Raw genomic sequence first — 22,581 nt, 5'->3', positions numbered from 1 at the left:
ATGATCCGATGTGGTTAATAGAAATGATATTTTTGTCATCACATTTCAGAACCAACTACTCAGAGTCACAGACACTGGGTCTGGGAAAGCAGATGTGAACAGCCACACATTCAGGTAAGGGATGTTTATCTTTGTGAAGTCGGTTAAGGGAAGCAGGGCTCTACAGCTTGGAAGCTTCCGCATGAGTCTTCTAATAGTCAGCTCTTGGTTTTTTGTTTAACTTCAGACCAATCCTCCATCACGTTTTTGTTTTTAAATAAAACTTCCCAGCCTAACCTAATATACATATCATACAAACCCAAGCAGAGTGAATGCTAAAATCCTCTCTGGGTGATATCTGACCTCTCTGTCCACTGCTGTCATTCCTATCTCATTACACACTATGTCGGTTTTTATTCTTTCGTTTTTTATGGCTGCTGTGATGACTCCCTGAGGAAGTAGAAGCAGCAGCCTTCTGAGGTTTCACTCCCTGCACAGATCCATCCAGATCCTCAGGGCCCTCCTGGCTGGGCTCGTTTTCCTGATTGTGGAAATCTGGAGAAGTATCACTTTCTGTCCCACTTCCTGGCTCCCTCTTTTCAATGAGCTGGTCCTGAACTCCCTCCAATGCGCTTACTGCAGCTGCTGATGTAACTGAGGATTTACTGAAGATCCACTCAGCTTCCTTAAACTTCCGGTTTCTTCGATCATTTTTGCTATTGGAGTTTTTCTGATTGGTCAGATATCGATCCCAGGCACGAATAATATTGCCATACATCTGAGTGTCTTCCAGGTAGCTCCCTTCAAAAGCATAGATCAGTATCTGGCTATTCTGAACCACCCTTTGTAGCACCTCCCAGGGAGGGCTTCCATTCCAATAGCAAATCTTACCAAAGTGTTCATGACAAGTTATTACCCTCCCCTTGGTAACTGCATTGTAAAAATTATTTTAAAAGCCTCAGAGCAATTTGAAAACAAAGGAGCAAATCCTAACAGAGGCAGTTTAGACAGGAGGAAAAAAAATATATTGCAAGGGAGATGATAGGTACTTCTTCAGGGGAGGCAGGGTGTTACTAGCATTTTTTAAATCATTGTTGAAGGATACCAAAGAGCTGTCTACATTTAGCTGTAAGTGGGCATAAGTAAGGAATATACTTGACCTACTCAGGAATGTAAACTGCTAAACACATCCTATGTAAGAAATGTACATTTCAGATCCTGATGCTCAATGGCCTAGCTCTTGAGGATGACGTTCAGATGCTGCCTTGGCAGCATCCTCACTGATGGAAAGAGATCCCTTCTTTCCTCCCAGAGCAATCAGCTCACTTGGTTTGGTGGAGTGGAGATCTCGCCTGCTCATATGTACACAACTTCCACCCCAGAAGTTACGCCCACATCTAATCACAGCCCAGATTCCCTTTCTGGACCTGAACTCTGAATAGGTATCATCACATTTCTAGATAAAAGGCACCATGAAAGCAGCAGACTAGATCCAATTGGAAGGAAAGGACCAGAGTCTCATTCACCAACATATCTCTAGCTCCTCACAGCACACCTGGACCACTGATACATGTTGAATGAAAGGTTGATTTTGGGTCTTACCAGGTCCTTTACCCAGCTTTCAGTTCTTGTCCACCCCTTCCCCACACCCATTTCAAAGCCTTTCTAGTCAGGAAGAAAATGTGATTATCTAGCCTCATACATAGTCCCAAATTTCATCTCTCTTCCACCGGGTGTTGAATGCTTCCAGAAAAGACTGGTAGAAGTGATTGATGACTCTTAACCAGTAATCATTTTTATTCAGGTTTGACGGGAACAGATCTCCAGGTCTGTTCCCCACCCAGGACTTAGCCTCCTTTGCTAAGCCATGTCCACCTGTTTCCACAAACAGCTATCCTAGGCTCCAGAAATTACTCTTGACCTGGACTTTGTCCATTCACTAGGTAAAGTGGCTTTTGTTCAGGCTTCACTTCAGGCTACGAAGAATGAGGTCTTGCCATGCTCTTATATCCACTCACTCTGAGCCTGCTCTGCTCCTGTTCACCCGTCTCCTACATCTCACACCTGGGAAGTTACCAGCATGATGCTAGGGGTTTGAGTAAAACACCTACCCTGCCTCAGGAGGCCTTAGGAAATTACAAAATGTATTATCTAATTTAATTAGATGTCCTAGAGTAAGGTTGGGCCCAGGCGAGGTACAATATGGACATTTGGGCATATATAGAACACTGAACCCCCTCAAATGCTGGCAACGGTAGCCCCCACAAACCTCCAAACGTATTCTCTCTGCCTTAAACCTTTCAATGATTTCACCTACAGCAACAGCCTCACAAAAATATGCACTCTCCTCAGAGCCCACTCTAGCCCTCCACACCCACAAAGAGATCCCAGCATAGCCCAAACAGCAGTACAAGGCCCAGTTCAAAAGGAGAGAGCCAAGCATCTTGCCTATTTCTAGAGGCAGTATGGAAAAGTGTCTGACCAGGGAGGATAACAAGTTCAAATCAGGCTATATTAGAAAATACAGAGCCTGGTGTGGACTTATCCAGGCCCCAGAATTTAAGATTAGCTAAATTGCCTAAAAGTGGCATTAAAACATGTCACGTTGGATAACTGAAGGTGAACTCAGTTGCAGCCCACAGACAATAAGGATTATGGGCCACAACTTCCCTGACACAGTGTTGAAGAACCCAAAGGCTCAAGATAGGAGCATTGTATGTGTCTCCAGGCTTATGCCTGTTGCCCCAATCTAATTAATGTGCCCCCTTTCACTCTCTAAACTGGCCTGGTTTGAGACTATGTACCACCTTATCAGCCACCCATGCCACCCGAGAGAACACATGCACGGAGGACACTCCCTTCACCGAGGCTTTGAAAGAAATACCTTGGTGAGGGAAGCACCAATATTCCCTTAAAGCCCCATGGTGGCTGCCTTCCCTACCTTTGAGATGACAGGGGAAATACTGTGACCAAACTCGGTTCCCTGAACTCATTGGGAATAATGGGAGCCAAAGTGAGAGGGAGAGAGGCCAGTGATAGCACTTAACCATTAAGAGACGATCATTTCTTTTTTTTTATTAGTGCTTGATATTTATTGAAAATAATGCAAATGTTTTTTCTAGGTAGCATTGAAAAGCTGGGCTGAGTGCCTGTTTTCGTGTGTTTGTTTTTAGTATTTTTGGTCCAAATGCACACATCTGTGGGACTGCTGCAATTTTCGAAGAAAAATGACAACTGTGCAAAACTGGGTGCATAGGAGAATAGAAATGTCACAATTTGGCTCTTAAGTATACCAGGCCCCTTGCAGCAATCTGGAGGGGCAGGGATGGATTCTGGGAGTAGGGAGGAAAGGAAACAGGCTGAAAGACTGGCCCCTTGAAGGTTTGGTGAGCTGTCCAAATCAATGTCCAAGGAGGTTAGCCAACTCAGGCATCTTCTAGGTTGGCGCTTATCTCCAAAGGCCGTGGTCTGTCTGGATGTGGTGTGTGGTGGTGAAGTGGCAGCGTAGGTCTCCCAACAGATGCAGGCCTGGCAGCAGCAGGGCTGGGGCTGGTCTGTCCAAATTGTCACAGGGACCTGGACTACAGCAGGGGCTCAGGACACAGTCCATATTCGCAGGGGAGGAGGGGTCCTGGGGCTGGCCAGAGTTGAAGGCCACGCGCTTCAGAGAGAGTCCCCAGTCCCAGCAGCAGGTAACTGGAGCACTATTCTTGGAACAAAGGCAAGCACTACGGGGGCGACTGCGGAGAGAATCTTAGGGCAGAAAGAGGGAAGGGGACGGAGGGAAATGGTGAGGGCGGCGGCTCCAGGGGGGAAAGGGGAATGTTGGCGACGTGCAGGGCCCTCCCCCTGGAGGCCCCAGGGTCTCCCGGCCTAGTAACCGTCGTCTTCGTAGTCCTCGTCGTCATCGTCGTCGTCGTCTTCATCGTCATCCCAGCCAAAACACTGCTTCATCTCATCAAGGAAGGCCCGGTAATCACCGAGGATGGGGCTATCCGTCTCAATGTAGGGAACCACCCACTCCTCAGCTTCCCCGGTGAGGAGGCTGATTAGGAATGCCACCTTCATGGCGTCGTTGCAGAAGCGGTTCTCGTTCACGAGCATGTAAGACGCCGTCTGCACGATAAACTCGGGGAGCCGGGCGCTCTCGCCGTTAAACGTTTCGGGGAAGGGCACCGGGCAGCTCGGCGGACGTACCTGGCGCAGCAGGCTGGCTCTCTCGCACACCAGCAGCCGCAGCTGTTCCATGAGCTGGCTGTTCTCGATGCTCAGGGCACGATGCCGCACCAGAAGGGCGTGCAGCAGCAACACCAGCTCGTCCACCATGGCGAAGGGCTCGGACGGGGTCGGTCGGGTTCGGCTCGGCCAAGGTCCGCCCAGAGGCCCCGCAGGAAGTGCGTGTCCGCGGAAGCGCGTGTCCGCCTAAGCGCGCGGCCGGCAGGGGCAGGGGGCGGCGCGCGCCGGGGTCCCGGCGGCTGCGCAGGCCCCGCCCGCAAAGCCTCCCGGGCGCTCGGCGCGCCGGCGCGGCTCGAGGGGGTGTGGTCATAGGAGGGGCCCGTGTGGGTGGGGCCAGAGGAGGGGCGGGGCAGGTCCTGGAGCGGTGGACCCGGGCTGGAACCGCCGCTGACCCCCTGACGCAGGGCCTGCTTGAGTGGCAAGCCAAGCGGCTGCTAAACTCTACTTTGGGATGGGGCGAATCCCCTCTAGTTTAAAAGGTTAACTACCCCAGGTCCAGCGGACTCACGCAATTAAGTCTTCTTTCGTGCGTCTGTGACCATTAGATTTCATTTGAGTGATCCTCTAGTACATTTCCCTGCTTATTTAAGTATCACTCATCCAGAGGACTGTTGATTGACCTTGCTGGCCGCAGAAGTGGTTATCTAGTGGGAGGCACACAACTTTTCACAGACTTGAAGTCCCTTCTATTTAAACAGGGACTTTTTAGTTGTATAACTACTGCTTTTTTTTCTCTCTCTCTAAATAGCGAGATATAAAAAGTTCTGCAAAAATCAGCATCTGAGAACGTTTTGCTGGCATCCTATCTGAGACTCTATTTGGCATCCTATCTGGGACTCTATTTCATGGCCTAATATTCTTGTTCCTTGGCCGCTGGGTATAATGCTTTGTTTCACAATGAATAAGCCAATATGTTTGTTTCTAAATGGTTTTGTGTTTCTTCTTTGAATGTGATTACTCAAATAGTTTTTCGAGCAACTCAGTTGGCCCAAGACCTTAGAATCAACATAACTTGTTGGCTCTGCTTTTTCAAATATATGGTCAATTCAGTCACTTCTTGTCACTTCCACCACTACTACCTTGATCCAAGTTTTCTTTTTTCACCCAGACTGCTGCAACTGATGGCTGAGCCTTCACTCTTGACCTCCTACAGTCTATTCTTCACAGAATGGCCAAAGGAAGCCTTTAACACAAACGTCATATCCTATCACTCCCCTGCTCAAACCCTCCCACAACACTCACATAATTAATGGGTATATAAACTTGTGCACTCATCTTGGAAAACTGTTTGGGGTCCTCAGAAAGTTATGGATAGAATTGCCATGCCCTGCAATCTCACTTGCAGTGATATATCCAGAATTGAAAGCAGGAACCTGAACTGATATTTGAATTCTGATGTTCATAGAAGTACTATTCTCAGTTGCTAGAAGCTAGAAGTGTCTATCAACAAATGAAAGGATAAACAAAATGTGGTATATATACATGCAATGCAATATTATTCAACCATAAAAAGGAATGAAATTCTGATGCATGCTACAACATGAATGAGCCTTGAAGACATTATATTGGCTGAAGTTAACCCAGACAGGAAAGAACAAATATTGTATAATCTCATTTTTATGAAATAAATAGAATATGTAAAAAAAGCAAAACAAACCAAAAAAAAACACACCCTCCAACACTTTCCCTTCTCACTCAGAATAAAAATCGAAATCCTGACCATGGCCTCCAAGGCTCTGCCTTGTCAGTGACTGGCCACTGGCAGTCTCTTTCTGACTCATTCCTGACTCTTCCCATCCCTGGCTCTGCTCGAACCACATTGTCCTCCTTACCTGTTCGCACACCCACCAAAAAGCTCTGGCCTCAGGGCTTTTATATCTGCTATTTTCCCCGCCTTGGCAGACATCTCTGCAGCTGGCTACCTAATTCCTTCTCCCACTGGTTCTGGAAAGGACATTTCTGATCACTGCATCTATCAGAGCACCTGGCCCTATGCCACTTACCCTGCTTCATTTCTCTACATAGCACTTATTATACCAGCACCCATCAAATTATTTAGCATGTTGTTCATTGTCTGATTCCACTTTTAGAATGTAAATACATGCAGACAGGGACTTTGATTCATTAGCTGTCCTGTCCCTAATGCCTAGAAAATCCTAAGGATAAGAGTAGGGGTTCCATGAATGAATGTTGGATAGTGAAGAAAACTCAGGGTACAGGTGTAAAGATAAAAATTCGAAGTATGGCTGCATAGTGGTCAAAAATACTTTTCAAATTATCCTATAAGTTCTATCTCTAATCATGAATCAGTCCATTATGAAGTGCTGATTGACATAATAAAAATTACACATGGAAGTTTTAAAACACTTTTCAGTCCTTTACAATAGAACTAAATGGTCACCCATGGAAGTGAGAGACTGGAAGTGAGGAGAGAAACAGAGCCAAGGCTCCTGCAGGGGAAAAAAAGGAATCACATTGGAGAGAGGGTGGGCAGAGAAAAGAAGAGTTAAGATGGCATGTGCGCCCTTGGACCTCCTGTGATATAAGATCCCCCATTAAGCATAAGCTCCTTGAGGGCAGGCAGAGACCCTCTCTTTCATCCTTTCATCTTCAGCATCTGGCAATGTTACTATTTGTGCCATACATATTGTGTGAATGGAATGAAGGATCCTGAAACATTGGAGGGAAGGTTTCTGGGCATCCTACTCAGTCACAGATCAGGGTAGAGGAGAGCCTGCCTGGGAGAGACATAAGTGTCCAGCTCCATTCTTTAGGTCCAGGCCCTAATACAGAAGAGATGTCCAGGGTTATACTCCCAGGAGCACACATCCTATAGCAGGCATAGGGTCAGATGATTGGCATGGGCTGTCCCACTGACTTATGCACAAAGGTCATGGACATGGGTGGATACTATAACCTGCACTTGCTAATTAAAGACTTGGCTAAGGTCAGAAGACCAGTATGTTGGTGGCCCTGTACCAAAAACCCACCCTTTCTGTCCTTAAAGGACATGCCCTTCCACTGGACAAATTTTGTGCACTGGGCTCCTGGGAGTCAAGCAAGTCTGGTGGTGACCAGTGATGATGAGGCTAATGCCACCCTAATCCTCTTCTTCCAACCCCACGGCAGAGAATGAGTTAGGGAGGAAACCAGAGCAAGTAACCACTGGAATTCCCTCTTGGGGAGCTCTGAAGGCAGGAAATGCCCTGGCCTGAAGTATGCACAAAGCTGAGCAGTGACTTTGAGAGGCACATCCCAGCTTGGGGGGATGGAGGGGAGACAAGTGATTGACCAAGGACTGATGGGAGGGCAGTTGGGGAGAGGTGAGTAGTATCTGTAGAAAGGATTTACAGAACCCTAATATTCATGTTAACAAGCTTTTAGGTTCCCTGACCTAGTCTTCTGGCCTCAGCCCCACGACCTGAATACAGCTGAGTGAATGACTCCAGCTGACTATATGGAGAGAAAAAAAAAAATTTTTTTAACTGAAACTATCTGATAGGGCTGGAGATGAATTCCTGACCCACAGAATCTTGAGCAAATAAAATGGCATTTGCTTTAAGCCAAAAAAGTTTGCTACATGGCAGTAGATAAGGGAAACCTGGAGAAATCGAGGATATTCTTTAGATTAAGGTGAGAGTCCCATATGAAACGAACTGACAGAATGTTATGAATCTACAGTCCAAAGGAATCCTCCCCATGAGGAAATCTAAAGGGTATGCAATATGAACATGTGTGTCTGTGGTTATGTGAGCATCTGTGTTCAAGTGGACATATACATACTACTGCTTTCTACCACCAAGGACGCTACTTGTACTGAAAACTGACAATGTCACAGTATGACTCAAAACTGAGGATGTTCTCTCCAAGGAACGTATATTTAGATGCTACATTAAGGCAGTGAGGCATAATTCAGGGAAGTAATAGAGCAAAAACAGATTTTTTTTAAAGTAGTCCCTGGGATCAAATCCTCATATTCTTGCATACTAACTGTATGGCTCTAGCAAGCCATTTAATCCTTTGGATCCTTATTTTATCAAAAAATTATGTATAATAATAGGATCTAAATCATAAGGCTGTAATGAAGAACAAATGACGTTAGCATAAGAATATTTGAAAAACTACAAAGTATTATACAAAGATTGCATATTATTTTTCATTTGGGGAATTGTAATTTACTAGTCTTGCAGTGACTGTAATACCTGCAATTAAAATTTAATATGCAGCTAGTTTAGCTCTCCTATTTTGTTCTAGTATCCGTAAATTTAGCTATGAAGCTTAAAATAAAAAGATTTAATTTTGAATGAAAGGTAATTGGAAGAATAAAAATCAGTTTCACGTGGGCCTTGTGTTCTGTTAATTCAAAACATGTCATTCTTATAATGATATGACATAAGTTTTAGGGGAAAAATCCATCACTGCATTCCAAAGTCCAACTTGTAACATTTTCTATTTTCTGTGTCAGTTTTGGGAGAATCCATGCTGCATCTGGAATATGAATAAGCAATCCTCTCTCAGAGTAAAGAGGCAATTGTATTTCCAGAACTTCCTTACACCACTGTGCTACCCTGTGGTTCTCCTGGGAGTGGCCAACAGCCGCAAGGGCACCTGGGAGACAGGGAAAAGTTTTCCTCTCAGCCCTCGTTGCTGCTATGGTTTGCCTTCAGCAGAGTCCCAGAGTTTAGTCTTCCCTCGGCTGAGACCCAGAATCCTCTCCTTTCAGGTCACCCAGGCTTTCCTGCTAGTTTCCTTTAGGTCCTGGGCCTGTCCACTTGGAAACTGTTTCTCTCAACACAGCCTCCACCTATCTACTTGGTGACCATTTCTCCTAACACAGAAAATGGGTTCCATGAAGGAAAATCCTTGCTAAGTGAGAGGAGATGTGTGCTGTATTATAAGAGTAATCCAGTCATCTTTCTCAAATCTCATACGGGTTTCTGCCAGTTTGTAAAAATAGAAGATGGAATCAGAGTTCAGAGTTGCGGGAACAGTGCCAGATGCTGCCTCCATGGTCCCAATGTTAAATGAGAGAAGGATCTGCAGTGACCCTCTAAAGAAAACATTTCAGATTATAGATGAGAAATGAAGGTCCAAAGGAGTAATGTCCACAAGATAAATAAAAAACATTATTTTTAAATGTATCATGGAATAAAAAAAAAAAAAAGAATTCTAGATTGGAAGTGAGAATCTACATTTATTTTCTATCATGAACAAGCTATTGAGCATCTCTGAATCTCAATATCCTGATTTGTGAAATGTGAATAATAAAAATGCTTCCTCAAAGAGTTAGTGTGAATCTCAAACAAGAAAATTCATATGAAGGTAAGTTTTAAAGCATAAAGCGTTTTTCACACCTTAATTCTTAGTATTCATTCTTTTTAGACTTGTTGCGAAATAATTTTAAAGTTTGAAAAAAAATGGTATGAAGTTTATAAATTCTTGTATGCCTTCTCCCAGATTAACCAATGGTTAACATTTTACCATATTTATCTCCTCTTTCTCTCTCTGTATTTGTGTGTGAATATATGCATGTGTTTTTGTGAATTTTCTTTTCCTGACCCATTTGAGAGTTGCAAACATGAAGGCTCTTTTCTACTTATTTCCACAGACTTTGCTAAAACAGAAGTACACTTTCCTAAAAAAACCATCTATAAAAATCAAGGAATTTAGCACTGGTATAACACTACTCTGTAATCCACACACCTCACTCACTTTTCTCCAGTTGTCAAGAAGAAAGTCACTTTTATGTCCTGGCCCCAAACCTGAATCATGTGTTGCATTTATTAATAGTTGTCATGTCTCTTCAGTCCTCTTTAATCTGGAATTGTTTTGAAGACTGAAGCCTTGTATCTTTGTAAAATAACTTTCAATTTCTAATATTTCCCCATTATTTCATCTATTTTATGCATTTTCAGCAGGAATACCACAGAAATGTCACTATGGGTTTTCTCAGTGCATCACATCAGAAGGCACACAATGTAAATTTGTTCTGTTATTGTTGATGGTAACTTTTATGAGTTGGTTAATATGGTTACAATTAAGTTTTTCCATTCCAAAGTTGAACATAATTATTTTGTACGTATTAAGAAGTATTTAATCTTAGTTTGTGTTCTACTCTAAAGGAAGATTTCCGTAAATCTTATTAATTGATTTTTACTAATGCATACCCTTGGATTCCTATTTTATTCAATGGATTACAATCTTTTACTACCATTATTCATTTCTCAAAATTTCTAAGATTTTCCCAGTAGGAATCCTTTTAAAAGGAATGTAAAACTACTTATTGACCACTGTTCACCAGTATTTACAATAAAGTAAACAATATACAGTTGGATAACATTCTGATTACTCGGAAATTCTGTTTCTCCTGGCTTCTGCTGAACCAGTAATTCAAATACTGAAAAGATTGAGCCTACATGTAAGGAACACGTTGAGGGTAAAGAAAAAACATGCAGGTCAATAGTTTAGATTACAAAAGTCTGTATATCCATTTATGCCAACAGGTCGTAAACCATAATGTCTCTAACTATCTGATTAGGTTTCCACATGCCAATACAGCACAGGGATTTCAAATTTCCATAAATAAATGGCTTACTAGAAAGAAGCCTTTCTTGGCTCATAAAAACACAATAGTATTACCTTGTTTTCTCATCTGGGTTGGGAGATTGTTGGTGGCAGATTTTTCTTTTAGAGTTCTGCAAATATTTTGCATATATACAATTATAGATACAAAGTAATGGATTTTGATCTGGCTGCTTTAAATTATGTAATTTAAATTATCTGTATTATATTTCAGTCATCCAATTAATTACAGAATCAACTACTTGATTTGAAAGCTTATGACTTCAGTAAAATTTTCTGCTTAACTTGAAGTGATTTCTTGGTTTTCTAAGAATGATGGCATCCGAGAAACAACATGGAAGTTGTGAAATGCCATTTTTATTTTGATTGTTTTTTAGGTGAATGTAAAAAAATACAAAAATAAAAATTACATATGTATTGGTATATAAACACACACAAAAACAAAAAATCCTCAGAATGGTCCTTAGTCATATATGGGTTAAACACAAGTTCTAATTCAGTAATGACTGGAAAATTTTTCACACATTTATAAGAACTGTTCTCTAACACAGAGACAATAATATACCCTGGTATCAAGAATATTAAGAAAACACTTGAGGGAGGTGGGGCAAGATGGTCTCTGAGTGAGTGTACCTTACAGTTTTTCCTGCAAAAAAGTGGCAGAGTGGGGTTGGAGTCTTGCTGGAGCAGACTGTTTTGGGGGTTCGCAAGGCAGGGGGTGTATGGACGTCAAGTTGGAGAGGCTGTGACAGAAGTAGTCCTTGCTAAAGGTAGAATTGTGGGTTACAAGCACAGAGGTCAGAAGCTGTGGGGAGGCGGAACCTTCCCTCTAGGGCTGGTGGCTGCAGTGTTCCCTGAGAACTGTCAGTTTTGCAATGGCGTTCCAGGGCCCCACAATCCCTAGACGCATAGTCCCCAGGTCCACGTCCCCTAAGCCCCCATTGCCTGCATTCCACAGACCTACATACCATGAGTCTGCAGTGTCCCGGACTTCCCTTTCCCAAATCCAGCACTACCAGAGGTCGGGAATTGTCCTTGCCCTGCAGTTTTGGACTGACTCTGGGAGTGGGAGGGATCCAGTGGGATGTGCAGCAGAGAGACCAGGCGAGTGCAGGCTCAATTTTCTGGTCCCTCCCACTTTGTTTGTTTTTTGTTTTGTTTTTTGCACTTGGAGGAGCATACCAGATGGGTTGGGGAGAGCCAGGGAAGAAAGGAGTGGCAAATCTGCTGTGAAGACCAACACCTAAATACCCTGTGATAGAAAACTTGTCTGGGAAAGGGTGGAGTCAGAAAATAAACTAGTCCTCCAGTAGGACACCTAAAGGAAAGGGACTGTAGGAGGTGCTTTCCAAGCTTCCAATAGCATACTTGGGGTTCCTAGTGAGGTGTGGGTGCTCTCTCTCTCTGGAAATTAAGAGTCATTGTTTTCTGTGCGAATCTGGTTCAACAAGGATCCACTTGAATCTCCTACCGGACCTCCCACACAGTTTTCCTGCTACCCTGGGAGAGTGGGAAGTGAGGAAGGGAGAAAGAGGGAACCTCAGATTCCTAAGCATTTTATTTAACTGCAAAGAGGATCCCTTGCTTGAAACTTTGTCTGGTATTTTGTTTGTATGTCTTCTTTTTTTTCCTTCCTCTTTATCCACCCAAGGCCCTTTTTTCTTTCTTTTCTCTTTCTCTTTTTCTTTTTCTTGCTTGCTTCCCTGCTCCCTTTTTTCTCTTTCTTTGTTTCTCTTCTTTTTTATTATTTTGTATTAGGTGCTGCAGGGAACACTTCACATTTGCTGTATTTCCTCATCCTCCATTTCCTCTTTTCCATGTATATTGATTTTGGCCACCAACCATATCCACTTTCCTCTACATCTTTCTATCCTCCATCATTTATTGTTTCTATTACATTACACCTCTCTTTGTTTACCCCCCTATTTTTCTGATGCTTTATTTCTAATATCTTTGTTCTGTTTTCTGTCTTTTATCCACTCTTTACGTTGTTCTCCTTTCGTTTCTTTCTCCCACTCTCCTGGACACAATGGCCTTTTAATTCACACAATATTACTCCTCATATTCAGTTAACTGTCTCATTATATGTACTCTACTTTTCTTACTGTTATAAATCTACATATCATACATGAGTCTAATGTCCACTCTCCTAGATCTCACATGGTTCCTGTGTTAATATTTACTATCAATACTACTATTATACATTTTCTTTTCTTATTCCTTTTTGTTTTCTCTAGCCCTAATATTTTCCTTCAAGTGAACTTAGCCAACAATAAGGAAATAGAATAAGAACAAAGGGACAAAGAGAAGACTTAACATGCATGCAAAAACAACAACTAATTAAACCCCAACCTAGACGAAGAAGCTAAGCAAATGACTAAACCTGACAAAATAAAATGATAACCCACAACAACAAAAAACTACAAACCATACCAATAATCAGGAAAACATGCCCCAATCCAATGGACAAACTAAAAACCAGGAAGAGGAGCAGAACTTTGAACAAGTAATTAAAATTCTCAAAACATATATTAGGGACTAATTTGATGAAGTGAAGGATGAGATTATGAATATGAAGAAAACACTTGGAGAGAATACAAAAGAAATTACAATCATACCCAAAAAGGTAACAGATACAATGGTGATGAACAGCGCAATTCAAGAAATCAAAAATACAATCTCAGCAAGTAACAGCAGACTTGAAGAGGCAGAAGAAAGAATTAGTGATGTAGAAGACAGTACATCTGAAATCAAACAGATAGTGGAACTGATTGATAAAAAGAAAAAATCCAGAAGGGACTTAGGGACCTGAATGAAAATACAAAACACACAAAAATATACATTATAGGCATTCCAGAAGGAGAAGAGAAGGGGAAGGGGACAGAAGGGGAGTTGGAGGAAATAATGGCTGAAAACTTCACAAACGTACTGAGGGAGATGGATGTACATGTCTAGGAAGGAAAATGCACCCCAGAGAGCATAAATCCTAACAGGCCTACCCCAAGACTTATATTTGTCAAATTATCCAACACTGAAGAAAAGGAGAAAATATTGAAAGCAGCAAGCGAAAAGAGAGCCATCACATACAAGTGAAGCTTAATAAGATTAAATGCTGATTTCTCATCTGAAAACATGAAGGCAAGAAGGCAGTGGTATGCCTTTTTTTTTTTTTTGGACAGTGTTTTATTTTATTATATAAAATGCAAAAACCAACCAACAAACAAAAAACTTGATTGAGGAAAATAGAAAAGGGGCTTATCATAAACTGAAGAATTTTCTTAGGAAGGTAATGTTTGCTGAAGGATACTTTTGCTCCAGTCATGATGAGCATCGGTCTTCTTGGCAATTCACAGCAAAGCTCCAGGGAAGGCATAACCCCCAGATCTCTCCTGCTGACCTCTTAGCCTTGGTCCTGGATTTGAAGTGGTTACAAGTCAAGGATATAAGGAATAGAGCCAAAAGAAGGCCACTCCATAAAAGCCAAGTTCAGAGACTGCTCCTCCTTTACTCTGCTGAATACATTAGGAGCAGGAAGGATCAAAATTCTTGAAGATACACCTTCTATTCACTAGTTTGGTTTTTTTTTTGGCTTGGGGCTCCAGTGTGGAGGTGAATACCCCACCACTCTTCCTCCACTCACAGATATCTGCATAGTTGCATGTGCGGCACTTCCAAGCCTCCTCCACATCAACCCCTTGAGGCTCTCGGTGGCCCATCCAGTAGGCCATATAATGTTGCACCTTACTTCTCACCTTCTTCTCTTCAAAGGCCACAATCTCTGTACCCAGCACAGTGGCAGTCTCTTGGTGGATATACTCAATTTTCAGGATGTCAATGACTGGACCTGTTCCTCCTATAGCAGGACTCTGGTTAGGAGTAGAATGGGACAATCCCGAGAGAGGAAAACATGATGGGAGCCACGAAGGGACTGTATATTTTAAATGCAGACACCCAACAGGAGGATCCTTTATTCGTCCAAACAAGGTAAATTTTGGAGTAGACTTCCTTACTGCAATTAAGAATCGTTATGTGGTAGAAGATGAGCCAGAAGAAGATGGAAAAGAACAAACTGTTAAAATTGGAAATAAACCTGTAGAAACTGTTGGCTTTGACTCTATTAAAAAACAGCAAAGTCAGCTGAGCAAGTTACAAGAAATTTCTCTGAGGAACTGTGCAGTGAATTGTGCTGGTGAAAAAGACCTCATTGCCAAAACTTGCCCTAATATTAGAAAGGTAGATTTGTCAAAAAACCTGTTGTCATCATGGAATGAAGTGATACGTATTGCTGATCAGCTTAAACACCTGGAAGTTCTTAATCTCAGTGAAAATAAACTAAAATTTCCCTGTGGTTCACCATCTCTAAGTGGAACATTTTCTGTGCTGAAGGTTTTAGTCCTTAATCGAACAGGAATAACATGGGCTGAGGTGCTTTCGTGTGCCTCTGGATCGCCAGTCCTTGAGGAACTGTACCTTGAATCTAACAATATTTTCATTTCAGAAAGGCCGACTGATGTTCTACAGATGGTCAAGTTATTAGACCTTTCCAGTAATAAATTAATTGATGAAAATCAGCTGTTTCTAATAGCATATGTGCCCAGATTAGAACAACTAATCCTTTCTGACACTGGAATTTCTTCTATACATTTTCCGGATGCTGGAATTGGGTGCAAAACGTCAATGTTTCCTTCCTTGCAATACCTTGTAGTAAATGACAATCAAATATCACAATGGTCATTTATAAATGAACTAGATAAGTTACAGAGTCTGCACTCTTTTTCCTGCTTAAGAAACCCTCTGACTGAAGGGAACAAGGATGCCCAGACTAAACGCCAATTCATTATCGCCAGAATCGGTCAGCTGAAGACATTGAACAAATGTGAGATTCTACCAGAGGAAAGACGTGGCGCTGAACTTGACTACCAAAGAGCTTTTGGAAATGAATGGAAAAAGGCTGGTGGACATCAGAATCCTGTCAAAAACAGACCTAATGAAGAATTTCTTGCAGCCCATCCTAGATACCAGTTCCTCTGCCTTAAATATGGCACACCTGAAGATGGGGAACTCAAAACACAACAACCATCTATTCTCAAAAATCAGCTACTAACACTGAAGATAAGATATCCCAACCAAGTTGATAAAAAAGTCATAGAGAAACAACTGCCAGACTCCATGACAATTCAAAAGGTGAAAGGACTGCTGTCATGTCTTCTAAAAGTTCCTGTGTCAGAACTTCTGCTGTCCTATGAAAGTACCAAAATGCCAGGAAGAGAAATTGAACTAGAAAACGACCATCAGTCATTACAGTTCTATTCTGTGGAAAATGGAGATTGTCTATTGGTGCGATGGTAACAGCCAGCTAATAAAATTGAGAGACCAGATTGTTTATTGTGCCTGGGTTCACTGGAGATAAAGAATTTATTGGAACAGTTCTACCGTCAAAAGAGTGAGGTTTTACATCTTGCCCTAAGTATAGAAAAGGTTGTATTTTTCACTGGGAAGAGACCATTTCTAGGCTTGTATATAATAATATTAATAATAAAGGCGTTGTACCTACTAATGATAAAAAAAAAAATACCAATTTCCAAACCAGAACACTCTATCCACCAAAGTTAGCATTCAAAAATGATGAGGAATTCAAAATATTCACAGATAAACAGAAACTAAGAGAGTATACCAACAAGAATCCTGCCCTTCAAGAAATACTAGAGGGACTTGTAGAGGAGGAAGGAAAAAAACAGGAGAGACGGAGTTGGAGGAGAGTGTAAGAGCAACTGAAATAGCAAAAAGAGAAAAAAAAATCCAACAAAATAAGACAAACACAAATCCAAAGAAAATATGGCTAATATAAGTAGTTCCTTGAAAGTAATAACACTGAATATCAATGGATTAAACTCACCTGTCAAGAGATTCGGGCTGGTAGATTGGATAAGAAAATATGACCCATCTATATGCTGTCTACAAGAAACACATCTTAGACCCAGGGATTCAAGGAGGTTGAGAGTGAATGGCTGGAAAACAATCTTGCAAGCAAACAATAACCAAAAAAGAGCAGGAGTAGCTATATTAATATCAGAAAAAAATAGACTTTAAATGCAAAAGAATTGTGGGAGACAAAGATGGACACTACATATTAGTGAAAGGGATAATCTTCCAAAAAGAAAGAACACTCATAAACATTTATGCTCCTAACAAGGATGCCTCCAAATAAGTGAGACAAACACTAGAAAAATTAAGTGAAGGAATAAATGCCTCTACAGTTATAGTGGAGGACTTTAATACACCACTATCAACTTTGGACAGAACATCTCAAAAGAAAATCAGTAAAGAAACAAAGACTTTGAACAGTATATTAGAGAAGCTGGACCTAATAGACATATACAGAACATTACATCCAAATACAGCAGGATATACATTCTTCTCAAGTGCACATGCATCATTCTCCAAGATAGACCACATGCTAGGCCACAGAAAAAGTCTCAATGAACTAAAAAAGATTGAAAACATATCAAGTAATTTATCTGACCACAACTGAATGAATCTGGAAATCTGCAAGGGCCACAGAACCAGATTTGGAAAAAAGATATGGAAGTTAAACTACACACTCCAGACAAACAGTGGGTCAAGGAGGAAATCTCAAAAGAAATCAGTAACTACCTTGAAACCAATGAATTTTACAACAAAACATATCAAAACTTATGGGATGCAGCAAAAGCAGTAGTGAGAGGGAAATTTATAGGCATAAATTCATTCATCAAAAAGAGAAGAAAGAGCTAAAATTGAAGAACTAACTGCACACTTGGAGGAATTAGTAAAAAACAACAAAGTAACCCCAAAGGAAGAAGAAAGAAAGAACAAAGATCAGAGCACAACTAAATGAAGTAGAAAATAAGAAAGCACTTGAAAAAAAAAACAAAACCAAGACATGGTTCTTTGAGAAGATCAATAAATTTGACAAACCCTTAGCTAGACTAACAAAGAAAAAAAAGAGAGAAGATGCAAATACACAAAATAAGAAATGAGAAAGGAGATCTCATCGTTGACACCAGAGAAATAAAGACTATCATAAGAGGATACTTTGAAAAACTATATCCCAACAAGAAGTACAATTTAGAGGAAATGGGCAAATGCCTAGAAACACATATGCAGCCTACATTGATGAAAGAAGAAATTGATGATCTCAAGAAACCAATCACTAGAGATAGTCAGTCATTAAAAACCTCCCAACTAAGAAGAGCCCTGGGCCAGATGCCATCACAGGTGAATTCTATCAAACATTTTGGAAAGAATTGAAACAAATATTGCTTAAACTCTTAAAAAAAAAAAAAAGGAACATTGCCTAACTCATTCTATGATGCCAAAATTACCCTAATACCAAAGACAAAGACACCATAAGAAAGGAAAATTACAGACCAATCTCTCTAATGAAACTAAATGTGAAAATCCTCAAAAAATACTTGCTAATCATATCCAATAACACATCAAACAAAGTATGCACCATGACCAAATGGGTTTCATCCATGGTGTGCAAGGATGGTTCAACATAAGAAAATCAATCAATATAATACACACAATAAAAAGATCAAAGGAAAAATCACATGATCATATTTATAGATGCAGAAAAGGCATTTGACAAAATACAGCACCCTTTCCTGATAAAAATATTGCAAAAGATAGGAATACAAGGAAACTTTTTTTTACATGATAAAGGGTATATATGAAAAACCCACAGCTAGTATCAATTACAATGGTGAAACCGTAAAATCCTTACCTCTAAAATCAGGAAAAAGGCAAGGATGCCCACAATCACCCTTCCTATTTATGTGTTAGAAGTACTTGCTCGAGCACTGAGGCAAGAACCAGATATAAAAGGCATCCAAATTGGAAAGGAAGGAGTGAAAATTTCACTATTTCCAGGCAACATGATCCTATACATACAAAGTCCTAAGAAATCTACAACAAAACTTTTAGAACTTATAAATGAGTTCAGTAAAGACACAGGCTATAAGATAAAAGTGCAAAAATCAGTAGCATTTCTGTAAGCTAATAGTCAGCAACCTGAGGAGGAAATCGAGAAAAAAATACCATTTACAGTAGTAAATAAAGAAAATCAAATACCTAGGAATAAATTTTAATTAAAGATTTAAAAGACTTATACACAGAAAACTGCATAACACTGTTAAAGGAAATCAAAGAAGACTTCAATAAATGGAAGACTATTCCCTGTTCATGGATAAGAAGACTAGATATCATCAATATGTCTATCCTACACAAACTGATCTACAGATTTAATAAAATCCCAATAAAAAATCAACTTTTTAAAATGAACTGGAAAACTATGAAATTTATGGGAAGGGGTTAGGGTCCCCATATAGCCAAAGAAATATTGAAAAAGAAAAATGAAATCGGAGGAATCATACTACCTGACTTTAAAACATACTACAAAGCTATAGTGGTTAAAACATCATGGTATTGGCACAAGGATAGACACACTGATCAATGGGACCGATTTGAGAGTTCTGATATAAATCCTCGCATACACAGTCATATGATATTTGACAAGACCTCCAAGCCCAATCAACTGGGAGAGAATGTCCTCTTCAACAAATGATGCTTGGAGAATTGGATATCTATAAGCAAAATAATGAGAGAGCATTATCATCTAACACCTTATACAAAAATCAACTCAAGATGGATCAAAGATCTACATATAAGAGCCAAGACCAAAAAAAAACTTGAAAGAGAGTGTAGGGAAGCACCTACAGGACCTTGTAATAGGAAATGGCTTCATGAACTTCACACCCAAAACACAAGCAGCAAAAGAAATTATAGATAAATGGGACCTCCTCAAAATTAAAGCCTTTTACTCCTCAAAGGAGATTATCAAGAAAGTAAAAAGACAGCCTATGCTATGGGAGAAAATATTTGGTAACCATATATCTGATAAGAGATTAATATCCAACATATATAAAGAAATCCTATATCTTGAAATAAAATGGCAAACAACCCATTCAAAAAATGAACAGATGGTTCTCCAAAGAAGAAATATATGGCTAAAAAGCACATGGAAAGATGCTCAACATCACTAACTATTAGGGAAATGTAAATTAAAACTATAATGAGATACAATCTTATACCCATTAGACAGGTGGCTATTAAAAACAGGGGACTACAAGTATTGGAGAGGATGTGGAGGAATGGGAACATTCATCCACTGCTGGTGGGAATGCGGAGGACAGTTTGGCATTTCCTCAACAAACTAGCTATAGATTTGCCATATGACCTAGGAATACCACCACTGTGTATATACCCAGAAGAACTGAAAACAATGACATGAACTGATATATGCACACCAGTGTTCATAGCAGCCTTATTCACTATTGCAAAAAGTTGGAATCAACCCAAATGCCCATCAATAGATGAATGGATAAACAAAATGTGGCATATACATATAATGGAATACTACTCAGCCGTAAGAAAGAATACAGTACTAGCACACGGGTTAAAATGGATGAATCTTGAGGACCTTATGTTGAGTGAAGCAAGCCAGGCATTGAAAGACAAATACTGCATGAACTCTCTGATATGAATTAAGCAAATCAAGCTGTCTCAGAGAGCTAGAGACTGGAAGATAGGCTTACAGGAAATATGGGGGAAAGGAAGGTTGTGAGCTGATGCTTGCACAGGCAAAATCTATGATAAAGTGGAGGTAAGTAGTTGTGCAGTGAAGGGGTAAGACGGGAAAAGGGATACTATTGGGTGGGGCTTTGCCGGCTTGAGGGGGTCTAGTGTTGAGAGGATGGGTCAGATAGTCCATGGAACTGGGGGAGGGTTTGGGGGGAACAGGTGAACATAAAAGAATGTCAGATATGTGGTTGAAACTATAATGTTGTGAAAACTCTTTAGAAAATATAATAAGTAGGGGTTACTGGTTCAAGGTGTTTAATGGGGGGCATCTGGCATAGGGTGCACCTGGGTCAGGATTCTATGGGGTGTGTGAGTGCTCATCTTGTCATAGTGTGTTATATCAGTGAGTGGAGACCCATACAATGGGCAGAAAGTTGTTGTACCCCCATCCTGGGGAGGCCTTATATTCTCAAACAGAGGGGAGGGTGTCTCTCGAGAGCATGGGTGGCTCCCAATAGGGGAGGACAGACTAGTGTGTAAAATCCTCGACATTTTTGCAAGTATCTATGAATTTTGCCCTTCAAGCAATGAAGCTTGGTTGTCACTGTGGGCCCTGAGGGGAAGGGGAGAGAGGAATAGAATAGATGGAAGAGGGAATAACCAGGGGGCAATGGAAGTGTTCCACAGATCATGCAATGGTGGATAGCAGCTATGTCAAATTTCACCAAAATTTATAAAAGTGTAAAGCCTAAATTATAAACCATAATGTAAACCATAACGGAACCATGGTTGGTAGCTATATTTCAATATCTGTACATCAGCTGTAGCATATATAACATCCACATGTAAAAAGATCATTGCTGGGGAATAGGGAAGAGGGTTTGATGTTGGGTATATGGGAGTTGCCTATAATGGATATGTGAGTTTACTTTGATCTGAAACTTTTTTGAAGACAAAATTAAAATTTTTTTACAAAGTATTTAGACACTAAGGAAGGAATGGGAGAGATTGCCTTGCCACTGTACGTACAGGGCAACATCTATTACAGTGATGAAAGGAATAACGTCAAAAAAAATGTTCATGATATTTTTCATTTTTAATACTCTAATTCATTTTTACCGTATTTTAGTTTTTCTAAATTATTATGTATTCTATTTCTAATCTTTAAACCTATCCTTAATATTTAATTTCCCTACTAATTGAATTTTGCAATATATTAGGGTTCATTTTTGAAGAAGTTTTGGATCACAGAAGGGTTCAACTATGGCAGGGGAGGAGCATTGGTGTGGGGTGTCATTGATGGGGGACGCATGAGTGGAAGGGATTTCTCCATGACATTCATATAGAGTATATAGATATATTTGGATATTTGTTGGGTATTGTCAACATGGGTAGAGTGACACAGGACAAGAGAGAGTGCTGAGTTCCCATTCAGGGAAACTCTGTCATATTCCCCAGTGGAGCAGCAACAATCCACCAAGTGCAAGGGCAAAGGCCAGTGAACAAGGGTGGTCCAATGATGGGCCCTTGATACTGATAACTATGGTTATAAGCCTGTGTACTTGAAATTTCAACTAGGCCTAGATCTGCAGGGTGCCTAAGAGTTACCTCTTGAGAGCCTCCATGTTGCTCAAATGTGGCCACTCTCTAAACCAAACTCAGCATGTAAATGCATTACCTTCTCCCCAGCATGGGATATGACTACTGGGGATGACCCTTCCTGGCACCGAGGTATTACTACCAATCACCAGCTGGTGATGCAATTAGAAAAAGACCTTGAATAAAAGGGGTAAATGGTAAAGACAAATGAGTTTATCTGTCTAATAGACTTCAAAATGATTTGGGAGGTCATCAGAGGGGTCGTGCCTATGTACCTTTCAGCAGGATCCCAGAGACAGTCAATATAGATACAACCCCAGGTAGTGGTACTCCTGAGGGCTATGGAAACACCCAGGTTCTATGGTCATGGCAGATGGCTCTGGAGTTCAGTACTTTGTCAGTGGGCCCTACTTTGGAATTTGTGCTCCTGAATGTGATGGAGTTGCACTCAGATATAACCTCTCTACACATGCCCCTTTTGTCTCTATTACTGAAACTGTGGTTGGTGATGGGTTTGGTGTATGCTCAGGAGACTTGAATTCTGGATTGTCCTTGTGCCAG

General features: G+C 40.8%; 1 protein-coding gene and 2 pseudogenes across 1 annotated transcript; 1 reads left to right on the top strand and 2 right to left on the bottom strand.

Annotated features, from left to right (window-relative positions):
• Positions 1–373: 373 nt before the first annotated feature.
• LOC101439879 (chromatin modification-related protein MEAF6 pseudogene) lies at positions 374–757 on the bottom strand (annotated as a pseudogene).
• Positions 758–3,028: 2,271 nt separating this feature from the next.
• LDOC1 (LDOC1 regulator of NFKB signaling) lies at positions 3,029–4,427 on the bottom strand. The gene has a single exon (XM_004462935.4). It carries the CDS (start codon positions 4,303–4,305, stop codon positions 3,853–3,855), a length of 453 nt encoding a protein of 150 aa, XP_004462992.1. The 5' UTR covers positions 4,306–4,427; the 3' UTR covers positions 3,029–3,852.
• Positions 4,428–14,625: 10,198 nt separating this feature from the next.
• Positions 14,626–16,341, top strand: LOC101440314 (tubulin-specific chaperone E pseudogene; annotated as a pseudogene).
• The last annotated feature ends 6,240 nt before the right edge of the window (positions 16,342–22,581 follow it).

Source organism: Dasypus novemcinctus, chromosome X (assembly GCF_030445035.2).
Source record: "Dasypus novemcinctus isolate mDasNov1 chromosome X, mDasNov1.1.hap2, whole genome shotgun sequence".
NCBI lineage: Eukaryota > Metazoa > Chordata > Mammalia > Cingulata > Dasypodidae > Dasypus > Dasypus novemcinctus.
The sequence above is the reverse complement of the archived record's forward strand: the minus strand, read 5'-3'. Positions and strand labels throughout refer to the sequence as shown.